Source organism: Astatotilapia calliptera, chromosome 14 (genome assembly GCF_964374335.1).
Source record: "Astatotilapia calliptera chromosome 14, fAstCal68.1, whole genome shotgun sequence".
Classification (NCBI taxonomy): Eukaryota; Metazoa; Chordata; class Actinopteri; order Cichliformes; family Cichlidae; genus Astatotilapia; species Astatotilapia calliptera.
In genome coordinates this window covers 34,332,134-34,343,553 of record NC_137435.1, presented here as the reverse complement: position 1 = coordinate 34,343,553, position 11,420 = coordinate 34,332,134, and the positions used below count along the sequence as shown (strand labels likewise).

The 11,420-nt window shown below is 42.2% G+C and overlaps 2 protein-coding genes across 3 annotated transcripts; one reads left to right on the top strand and one right to left on the bottom strand.

Annotated features, from left to right (window-relative positions):
• Positions 1 to 695: 695 nt before the first annotated feature.
• ap1s3a (adaptor related protein complex 1 subunit sigma 3a) lies at positions 696 to 7,488 on the top strand. Of its 2 annotated transcripts, none has more exons than XM_026192513.2 (5): positions 696 to 832; positions 1,767 to 1,945; positions 5,142 to 5,250; positions 6,610 to 6,747; positions 6,838 to 7,488. In XM_026192513.2, the coding sequence occupies exons 1-5, from the start codon at positions 791 to 793 to the stop codon at positions 6,871 to 6,873; spliced, it is 504 nt and encodes a 167-aa protein (XP_026048298.1). In that variant the 5' UTR covers positions 696 to 790; the 3' UTR covers positions 6,874 to 7,488. The 2 variants fall into 2 exon arrangements, with proteins under 2 accessions (XP_026048298.1, XP_026048295.1); XM_026192510.2 differs by having other exon boundaries at positions 750 to 913.
• On the bottom strand, positions 7,212 to 11,067 carry scg2a (secretogranin II a). Its single transcript, XM_026192507.2, has 2 exons — positions 10,930 to 11,067; positions 7,212 to 9,465 (listed from the first exon to the last, which is right to left on the bottom strand). The coding sequence occupies exon 2, from the start codon at positions 9,455 to 9,457 to the stop codon at positions 7,580 to 7,582; it is 1,878 nt and encodes a 625-aa protein (XP_026048292.2). The 5' UTR covers positions 9,458 to 9,465; positions 10,930 to 11,067; the 3' UTR covers positions 7,212 to 7,579.
• Between the last annotated feature and the right edge of the window lie 353 nt (positions 11,068 to 11,420).

Genomic DNA, 11,420 nt, shown 5'->3' with positions numbered 1-11,420 from the left:
GGATGTCTGTGTCACAAATCCAAATTGGGAGCTGGTACCACAACAGAGAGCTCTGAAAGCTGAAGGCTCTGTTTCCCATTTTGCTTTTAAATGGGAAGCATTTAAAAGCTTAATAGATCACTTCCAGAGTGAAGTGATCTATTGGGGTAATACAAGACGGTGATGCTTAAAGAAATTGTAAATATACACGAAAATATAAAATAGAAATATACAATAACCCCCCCCCCCCCCCCCACAAAGACATAGGTTACCAAGCAGTCATCATGAATTCCGCTAACTGATAGCTAGCCAAAAAAAAGCTAGTTCTTTCAATTTACAGTTAGGTTTAAGGTAGCCGTGTTTAAAGGGGAAAAATGTCTGATAAGTTAATAATACTGAGGAGTTACATTAGTTGATACTAAGGAGAAAAAAAATACACAACAATTATGAGACAAAAGTCTGACAAAAAAAACCCCAACTGACAGCCTGCTGCAGAAACAAAGAACTATGACATTTAGCTATAAGTTAAAATGCTGATTTAAAAGGAAAATAAACTGAAACGGAAACAGAAGCCATAGTTTTAGCTTTTCTCTTATATTTGTGATTGAGTGACCCCAAACTTTGCTTGACACTGTTGCAGTATGTAACAGAGGCTGCAGCTTACATTTCCCACCAGGCTGAAGTGTACTGTATACCCCACCTGCAGCCCTCTGCCTGCTCACCTGTCTGAGTGCGCCAATCAGCAGCTGCAGAGTAGCAGGGCGCGGCTCTTGGCTGGAAGAAGGTGGGAGCGGCAAGGATTTCTGGGTAGATGAACAATGTCGCTACACTTGAGAGTGCACACGATCCTGCAGTAAGTGAGAGTACTGGGATTCTGCGATTACAGGGCTTAATTACAGGGCTACAGGGTTTCATTTGGGCGGCTTACAAAATGGTAAGTAACCTGTGCCCATAACTGGATGTACTGAGGTGGCTCTATCCGCTTATAGGCAATGAAATGCATCAAATTATTGGCTCAGTGTATCCAAATTATTGTTTGTGTGTGTTGTTTGCTTCGTTTCTTTTTTAACCTGAGATCAGCAGATTGTAGGTTATTTGGATTTGTATATTATAGCTGTATAATCAGTTAATAGCAAGAACTTCCTTGTTCAGAGGTCATGAAATCGGTAGGCATGGCCCAAACGTTTTTAAGAAGTGGAAATTAGAGGAGAAAAAATAGTGTGAGCCCTCTCCTCCTCATGTTAGGATAACTAGACTTTGGGTAAAGCCCAGATCCAGTCAGACAAGTAAATGAATGCAAATCTGTGGTGCTTGAGTTTCTTTGGTATTTACACAGCATAGAAAATAATTGCATCAGGGTTAAAAAGTGTCTGATTCAGCAAGTATTGTTCCACACATGGCTATTTTTACTCCACACGTTCTCATAGTCACCTTGTTGCAGGTAGAAGCAGTGCTTTGTGCAGCTACACCCCAGGGCAAAGAGCTTTCATTAATTGCTGTTGCACAACACAACCACTATATTTACTGTGTTATTGCACTCAAAGGTGATTTAGAGGTGTTATGTCTCCCTAGTGATCTTTACACATGTCTAGTTGGCAAATGTAATTGCGGTTTGGCACAGCCACATGCAAAGGCAGGTATTACCGTTCACTGCTTCGCTCTATGTTTGTGTTTCTCTGAAAAGCTACACATTAACCACTTTTTAGCTACAAGCAATGTGTTTGCAGGGCTAAAAATGACTAAACCAAAGTCACTGTTTTCTGCTCTTCCATCCGCTTTACCTTCAGATGCGCTTTCTGTTGCTGTTCAGTCGACAGGGGAAGCTGCGACTGCAGAAATGGTTCACGCCATTAACAGACCGGGAGAAAAAGAAGGTGATCCGGGACATGATGATGCTAGTGTTGGCTCGTCCACCACGTTCCTGCAACTTTCTCCAATGGAGGGACCTCAAGATAGTTTACAAGAGGTGGCGGCACAACACACAGCTCTTTATTGCTTAATGGTTAACGTGCATGTTGCCTTTGCTCATACTTCAAAATTGCACACAGAGCGAACACACTTGTTATCAGCAGATAACGTCAAGATCTAGATAAACACACAGATCACAGATGACCTAGCTTACAGGTGGGGAACACAGTCCAATAAGGAAAGATTTTTTCTATATGATGCCTTTAATGCCACATTTGTATTGAGACTGGGCTTTATGGTAAATGTTGAGAAATTCACAATAGATCCAGTAGTTATGGAAAAGAACGGACAAGAGCTGTTAAAACATCTACACATGCTGTATTTATTTGGAGGTTCTTCACCTTTCTTTTGTTTGATATGATTTCTGTCCTGGAAAGATGCAACCAATCACACTGATGTTGAAAGCACACCCTCTTTCACTTCTAAGATTTTACATATCAAGGCACATTACACGTCATTATTTACTTAACAAACACTATGCAGATTCTCTCTCTCTCTGTCGCCTGTAGCAGCAATAATTTGAAATAATGGCTTTCTGTGTGGCTTTATTAGTGTCACACATTGTTGAGGAGGATTTTGGCCCAATAACCTGCTCAACCCCTGAGCTACAACCACCCACTGCTTATCTGAATCATATAAGCTCATCTAAACTACCATAGGGTAAGAGGCAGGATACACCTTGAACAGGTCTCTAGTGTGCACCACCCCCAAACCCCACCCCTGTGCATTACAGCCATATATCGCCACTCCAGTCTTGTCTGTCAAAAGGACATTGTTTGACAAGTATTGTGGTTTGTCCAGGCAGAACTTTGCAAACCTAAGTTGTGCTGCCATGTTCTTTTTAGAGAGAAGAGGCTTTCTCCTAAAAAACCTTCCAAATAAAACATACTTGTTCTTTCTAGTATCTTTCTAATTGCATTGACCTGAACTTTGATATTTAAAGTTAAATGCCTGTAGAGTCTGAGATGTAGCGCTTGGGTTTTTTTTTGCAGTTTCTGGCCTATCAAGACTGATGAATGGTTGCAACTTTTGTGGTCTTTGTGTCACACTTTGATAATTTATTCCTTATGGAGAGTATGCTTTCTTTACTTAGAAAGAATGCTGTGATCATCGGCTGCAGTTCTGGGGCGATCGTGGCTCAAGGCCATTCTGTTGCTATGCTTACCTATGCACTTTTTTCTTCTTGAGTGTGCCAGGTTGCTCATTTCAACACTTAAAGTGCTTCTGCTGTCTCTCTGATGGACTTGTTTGTTTTTGCTGTCCAATGATGACATGTTTCACTTGCATCTTGAGAGATTATTTGATTGCATGTCATGGCTTCGCAGCCAAAGTTCCCAAATGCAAATTTACCTTGGAACCAACTCTTTTACCTTATTCACTGGTGAAGAAACAACAAGGAAATAAACTAACACGTGTCCATGAAGCACCTTACTGGTCAGCTGTCTAGTTAACTTTAGTTAGAAAAGAAGTTGCTTCATACACTGCACAGGACCCACAAACTCCCAGGCCTCTGGTAGAGGAACCAAGCTTAAATACATATATACATATTCAATTCAATTCAATTCAATTTTATTCATATAGCGCCAAATCACAACAAAAGTCGCCTCGTAGATACAGAGAAAAACCCAACAATCATATGACCCCCTATGAGCAAGCACTTTGGCGACAGTGGGAAGGAAAAACTCCCTTTTAACAGGAAGAAACCTCCGGCAGAACCAGGCTCAGGGAGGGGCGGGGCCATCTGCTGCGACCGGTTGGGGTGAGAGAAGGAAGACAGGATAAAAGACATGCTGTGGAAGAGAGACAGAGGTTAATAACAGATATGATTCAGTGCAGAGAGGTCTATTAACACATAGTGAGTGAGAAAGGTGACTGGAAAGGAAAAACTCAATGCATCATGGGAATCCCCCGGCAGCCTACGTCTATTGCAGCATAACTAAGGGAGGATTCAGGGCCACCTGGTCCAGCCCTAACTATATGCTTTAGCAAAAAGGAAAGTTTGAAGCCTAATCTTAAAAGTAGAGATAGTGTCTGTCTCCCGAATCCAAACTGGAAGCTGGTTCCACAGAAGAGGGGCCTGAAAACTGAAGGCTCTTCCTCCCATTCTACTTTTAAATACTCTAGGAACAACAAGTAGGCCTGCACAGCGAGAGCGAAGTGCTCTAATAGGGTGATATGGTATTACAAGGTCATTAAGATAAGATGGGGCCTGATTATTTAAGACCTTGTATGTGAAGAGCAGGATTTTCAATTCAATTCTGGATTTAACAGGAAGCCAATGAACGGAAGTGAAAACAGGAGAAATATGCTCTCTCTTTCTAGTCCCTGTCAGGACTCTTGCTGCAGCATTTTGGATCAGTTGAAGGCTTTTCAGTGAGTTTTTTGGACATCCTGATAATAATGAATTGCAGTAGTCCAGCCTGGAAGTAATAAAAGCATGAACTAGTTTTTCAGCGTCACTCTGAGACAGGATATTTCTAATTTTAGAGATGTTGCGCAAATGGAAGAACGCAGTCTTACATATTTGTTTAATATGTGCGTTGAAGGACATATCCTGGTCAAAAATGACTCCAAGGTTCCTCACAGCGTTACTGGAGGCCAAGGTAATGCCATCCAGAGTAAGAATCTGGTTAGATACCATATTTCTAAGCTTTTCAGGGCCGAGTACAATAACCTCAGTTTTTTCTGAATTAAGAAGCAGAAAGTTAGCGGCCTTCCAGGTCTTTATGTCTTTAAGACATTCCTGCAGTTTAACTAATTGGTGTGTGTTATCTGGCATCATGGACAGATAGAGCTGGGTGTCATCTGCATAGCAGTGAAAATTTATGCTATGTCTTCTAATGACGCTGCCTAAGGGAAGCATGTATAATGTAAACAGAATTGGTCCTAGCACTGAACCCTGTGGAACTCCATAATTAACCTCAGTGTGTGAAGAGGACTCTCCATTTACATGTACAAATTGGAGATCTATTAGATACATATACATATATATATTGTTGGGTCTGTGTTTCCACAAGCCCAGCTACACCCCCGAACTAAGACCTTACAAATTTAAGAAACACAATGACACATTCAACAATTAGACTTAACATATATATATGTATTTTTATATTTCACCATATTGTATTGCATTCTTGTTTTATGACAACATTGTAAAAATGATCACAATAAGCTTTTCTCTTCCTCCACTGCAGGTATGCCAGCCTGTACTTCTGTGCTGGTCTGGAGGACAAGGATAATGAGCTGCTTGCCCTCGAGGTGCTGCACAGATATGTTGAGTTGCTGGATAAATACTTTGGAAACGTAAGTAGAGTTGGATGCCATGGCCTACAACAATCCAGAGGTTGTTAAGGGGCTCTTTTTAAACATCATCCATCTTTCTCAGTTGTCCCTGCACCTCTGCTAAGATGTTCTCAATTATTTTGGCTAATAACAGCTCTGCACAGGTTGACCTAAGTCACCAGTGTTATAATGGGAGTTATGCAAGCCTCTCAAAATTCTTCTCAAATATTGAAAAGATACAGCCACCGTGTATGGACTCAAGTATGTGATTGTTGGACACCCTGACTACTGGCATTTTTTCTCACTCAGGCTAAATTGGTTCAGCTTTTTTATACATTGGGTGATGTCAGGTGGCAGGCCCTGGCTCACAGCCTGTGTTCAACTTCTGCACATAGATACAGATATGTTGAATGGAAGTTGAGTGCACTTTATGTAGCTCTATCAACTTCAGTTCAGACCCCTTGATTAGGTTAAAGGAGCTTAGTCTAAAAATCAAGTACACAGAGTAACTGTGGGTGCCTTTTTAGGTGAAACAGTGCAATGTGGGGTTTTTTTTCATGGTGAGGACAGTAAAAACTCCCTTGCTCAAGCTTGTCAGACTCCCTCTAGTGTCTGTAATCTGTCGCTGCTTCAAAACACTTTGAAGCACTCCTGATTTGACTAGACTTAGAAATCAGCTGAACCTTCTTATTTACAAAAACCAGCCAATGAGAACGAGTGGTTTGCGTTCTCAATGCAAAACACTGGGAGGTTAATTTGTTTGGGAAACAAACTGGCTTGACAACAATATATAAAAGTCTGCATATATGTATTTATTTTTCCTTGTAATTCTTTCTTTCTTTCATATATTTGCAATTTCTTTCTAAAATTTAATGAAATTTAATTGGTGGTTTCATCCACTTAATAACACTTAAATAACTAAATAAGTATCATTTAAAAAATAAACTGATAGTTAATTAAACTTGAGTTTGTAGTTTGAGAGACATAGATGTTTATTGATCGGTAAAGAGTTGATTTGTAAAACATGTATCAACATTATCTAAATGGTTACAGTCACAGCTGATGTTCATAACACATTTTTTCAGGAGTGCATACAGATGAGAGAAAAATGATCACCCACCTATGAAATTTTACGTTTTTATCAAATTGTTTTTGTAATATTTAAAATGTACATTCCATATTCCATAATAGTTATTGTGTACAACAGTATGTAATTCACAGAGTTATTTTTTGTACACACCCTAATGATTTAAGCTGATTGCAAATGATTCATTAACATTATTATCGTTTGATTGTTTATGGTAAAACAACTATTCAGTGAAGTGTTACGAGATGTATTCATTTCTCTGATCTGATGCATGCTGTGTCGTTCTTTTTCAGGTGTGTGAGCTGGACATTATTTTCAACTTCGAGAAGGCTTACTTCATCCTGGATGAATTCCTCATGGGAGGAGAGATCTTAGAAACCTCCAAACTGGCCGTGGGTGTGTCTATGGAGGAGGCCGACACACTCCAAGAGGTATATTAAGCTTTTGTCAAACATTTAGCTAGTGCAAGCTTTGCCCTGACTCTTTGAAAATTCATTCTTGTGACTCTTATGTCACCACAGACGATGGAAGAATACATGAGCAAACCTGCCTACTGAGCCAAGAGAGGACGGCGGATGGTTCACATTTGAAAGCATGAAGCGAGATGTTTATCGCTTGGCAGTAAAGACTCTTTCAGGGTAGTGCTGTGGTCATACAACAACCACAAACCTGGTGATATTTTGACTCAGGTGTGAAGAATAGTAATGATGTTTGCATCTGTAAGTGCCTTTGAAGGCTCATATTTATTAATCTCAGGGTTTCGTGACAGGTAAGTGACTGAAATGAGCCAATATCACCTTTTTCACTTAGTATTAGTTGTTTTGTGACTTTATTAAGACCAATGCTTTGTGTGGTGGTGAGCAAATGGAGAAACACTAGACAGTAAGGAAAAAAATAAAGTCAATGCTTTATTTACCTCAGCTATGTCACATATGACCACATTTAAGAAAGAATTACCAAAAAAAACACAAGTGAATCTAAAGGATCCAACACTGGTTTTGATTGTGTGTGCGTTGAAATGTAAGGCTGGTGAGACACGTGTACTCATTAAGTGTTGTTTGAGCAACCAAGTCATCTGGAAAAAAACAAAAATAAAAACATCAAGAGAATGTCTGAACACTTACATTTCTGCTAATAAACAGGAACGGTTGTAAACCTACAGAATAACTAAAGTTGACTGCATGTTTTATTCTTCAAAATACTTTATTTTTCTTCCTTCCACCAAAACAATAGAGAATTATGTATATATATCTACAGCCTGATTTATATTCCCGGGGCAGTTTTGGCATCGCTTTCCTCAGTTTCTGGGTTCAGATAGCTCAGCAGTTTCATCATCGCCTCATTCTCTAAGCCTTGCATTTGAGCGTTACTGCCCCTGTCGTCACCCTCAGACAGTTTCTTTTCCTTTGGGCTATTATCTGAATCCATTTGATCAAAATATTCCTCCATGGCCTTTTCAAAAGAGCCTGTTGTGCTCTGGCCAGCTTCCTCCCGCTTTTGACTCGCCTTGTTGTTCCTGTACGCAGGTTTGGGATACTGTGCCAGCATCTGAGCAGCTAGATATGCTGCCAGTTCATCCTCATCCACGGTGTCATCGTAGTCATCTTTGAAAGTGCTGGGAAGGCGCCTTTGCGTGGGAGTGGATTCCCCAAACACTCCCGTAGGCTGACTGTGAAGTCGTGACAGTGAGCCTCTGTGGTGCTTCTGCTTCCTGATGGGATTCTCCGCAGCTCCCAGCCCCAGGATTTTAAGGATCTCTTCCGTTCTTAGCTCCTCTGGGGTCTTTTGTGGATAAGGCAGCCGTCTGTTGTAGAATTTTTCCTGAGGAATGGTGTTTATCTTCTTTGAGGATATCTTAGAGAGCGTAGTTTCTCCTCTGGCTAAACCATTGCTCTTTTGCGACTTGTCCTGATTCGTCAAGTCTCCTGTTTTCAGCATGTCCAACAGGTCTTCGGGTGGGATCTGGTATTTTTGGGAGATCTGAATGAGTTTGTAGATGACCCGTGGATCTATGTTATCTCTGTACTGACTCTGAGCCACCATCCTCACCGCCCTCTCTCTTTCCTCTTCCTCCTCTAGCTCTCTTTTCTGCTCTTCCTCTTCCGTTTTCTCCAGCACCTTCAGGAGGTAGTAGTCCACCAGATTTCCTGCATCATCCAGATCTTTTGACCTTTTAACGGGGTACCCTTCACCATCCTCCTCATCTTCATCCGCATCAGCCCCTTCGTCATTGTTGTCGATGTAATCGAGCCCTCTGTAAGCCTCATATTTATTCTGCCTCTCCTCCTGCTCGTCTTCCTCTTCCTGTCCTTCTAGTGGACCCCAGTCTGTCAGATCCCCTCCTATATCGTCATACGCTGCATTCCTCGCATTAAACAGATCTTCATCTACATCATCCTTCTCCATGTTGTCCTCCTCATCTAAGCGTTTATGTGTGGTCTTTGGGCTGGTCAGCTTGTCAAGTTCATCAAAAACAGACTGCAGCGTGGCTAGGTTCTGAGGTGTGTACTTCTCCTCCACATTCTCATTGGTACGTTTGTATGGGCTGTCATGCTCCAGCCCCTCCTCGTCCTCTTCCTCATCCCCCTCACCTTCCTCCTCATCCTCAAACATTAAGGGCAGCTTCTTGTGAGGCGTGATGCTCTGTTGTTTCTGCTGCACGTACACCCTGTGCTTCATGTCTGTCCTCTCTGCGCTGGGACGAAGCAGAGCAGGCTTGGAGGCCTCCGTCTGCTGGAGCGTGCTGAGCACAGCCTGCAGCAGCTCTTCACTCTTATCCTCCCTTCCTTCCTCGTCCTCCTCTTCCTCATCTTTGCTCTGTGTAGGGTTGGAAGCAAGCCTCACCATGGCACGCAGCTTCTCAGCATCATCCATGTGGCCAGCATCGGCAGCTGGAGTGAGAGGAGGCTCCACATTGGTTCTTTGATGGAGGCTCTCAATGAACTCCAAGGCTTTCAGCATATCTGCGTTAGGAACCTGGTGGACATTCCTACTCTCTGATTCACTTCCACGAAGTCTATGCGCCCTCAGTGAAGCCCCATGAATGCTGGAGGAACTGAGGAAGAGAAGGAGCAAGAGGAGGTTGGCAAAACAGACAAGGAAAGGTTTGCCTGTGGCAGAGGTCTCAGGGAGTGACGACATGGTGACGCCTGTAGATGAAAGACAAAAGAAGCACATGTCAGCTCTGACCTTTACACGGTTATACCTAACAGGTTCTCAGTGGTTACCGCTCTGGCATTTCTAAAATGCCTTCTGCTGTCATTGTCAATTTAAATGTCTGCTTTGATGATAACAGCGCAAACCACAGTGACATCTTTGGCGACACTGAGTCCATTTGTTTGTCTGTGACAGGGATGACTGGTGCTCTGATGGAAACCAGGTCAAACACCTTGGAATAAATGTGAAATGTCAGGGAAGAAACTATTAAATTACTGTTAGCCTTTTACATCCGCTCTGCTCTGCTGTAGTTAGAATCAGGGAGGGCGTGGGAGCGGTGGTGGGGCTCCCACTAAATATGATTGCCCTCCTAAATGTCATCTACCCCCACCCTTAGTAGGCTACATTTACAGAAGTACTTACAGATTTAAAGATTTTGGCCTCATTCACTCCTATTTCAGACTGTATTCTACTGAATTTGGGAAACAAATACTGCACTTCATACTCCATACCATTTTTTAAATTAACAAAAAATCCTGAAGACAGACAGAAGAGTGAATTGTTTATTTTATTTTATTAACCTGACACATTTCAAGTGTATGTTAATATATTTTTTACAAAGTAAAAATACGTAGTAGCCGTGACTCTGAGTGTAAATCACCGTGCAGGTCAGACACTGTTTGTTTTCCCTCGCTGATATTTGGAGATCACACTGGAATGTGCCGCCTGTTCGCCAGCAGCGGAACAGCAGCGGGAACAGCAGCGCCTTCCAGCTCCCGTCTAAAATCTCATTAGACATCGAATTGCTGCTCTCCGTGAGTCACGGCCCTTGTTGTCAAGGTAACCCGGTAGGGCTGATGTTCCCATGGAATCTCTCCTTTAGCCCGAAAACCTCTGAACAACAATTTTTTTGCATTTTCTGACCTTTTTATTTTTCGAACTTTTAAGTCCGCACATAAATGTCAGCGTTCATTAAATCATACTTACAGAATAATTTTATTTCTTTCATTTCATTTCTCTCACTAAGACAAGAATTGTGTCTCAGTGAGAGAAATAATAAGGACATAGAGAATAACAGAATAATAAGAACACGAGAAAAGACCAGAAGTGCTACGGCATCACAAGCACCATATTTACGTCTCCATCGGTTCTTCAGAGCTACATTTAACTTGCTCGAACTTCAGCAAATATTATGGTTAGACTAATGTTTACATTTGCAGCACTAAAAGTTACTCTTAAAAGCCACAGAGGCTCCGAAAATAACCTGGAGCGGCGCGAGAACAAAGACACTCTGCGACCAACACAACCTCTGCTCCTCAACATCTGTAGCGGCGCATCAGGTTGGCAAAAAAACGAAGCTCTTTTTAAACGACTGAAAAGCCCGCTCTCTGTTCGCGGCGAGAAAAGAGAAAAGCGCGTGCGTTAGACGGCATGAGTACAAACAACAGATAGCTCACCTCTGGAGTTCAGTTTCTGCCGAGGGTCGGGAGTGAGCTGAGCATCTCTCTGCCTCGCGGTGCGAGTCTGGATTTCAGGACCGCGGAAAGCTCCTCGCGCTATTAGAGGAACCACCTGACTCGTGCGTCAGAGAGCCAGGAGATACGCAACACACCCACGCGCACGAGTTCACTTACATTAAAAACGCCCAGCACGCGCACGCGGGTATTTCATTTGAGGCAGCCAAACAAAAGTGCTTCTGTCTCTAAATACGGACTGAAATTAGTTCGTGCAGCCATCATCACAGCTTATAATAGAGATGCATAAAGCCCCGTATTTATAGGGCTGCCCGGGGTATCACAGAGCGCGACTCAGGCGGTGTTTGAAATTCAGTTTCCTCTGAGAAACCTTATTGTTGTTGTTCAGATGTGGTGGAGGAGGAAGACCAAGCTGTTTACACTAACTCACCTTTTGAGGGTCCATTCACCGTTAAAATCCTAAATGATAGGGA

Bases quoted from the DNA above. Each gene is read 5' to 3' on its own strand.
- ap1s3a (XM_026192510.2), top strand. From the start codon at position 791: ATGAACAATGTCGCTACACTTGAGAGTGCACACGATCCTGCAGTAAGT. The intron at 1,946-5,141 runs GTGGCGGCACAA...CCTCCACTGCAG, and splicing joins CTCAAGATAGTTTACAAGAG to GTATGCCAGCCTGTACTTCT. The intron at 5,251-6,609 runs GTAAGTAGAGTT...GTTCTTTTTCAG, and splicing joins TGGATAAATACTTTGGAAAC to GTGTGTGAGCTGGACATTAT.
- scg2a (XM_026192507.2), bottom strand. From the start codon at position 9,457: ATGTCGTCACTCCCTGAGACCTCTGCCACAGGCAAACCTTTCCTTGTC.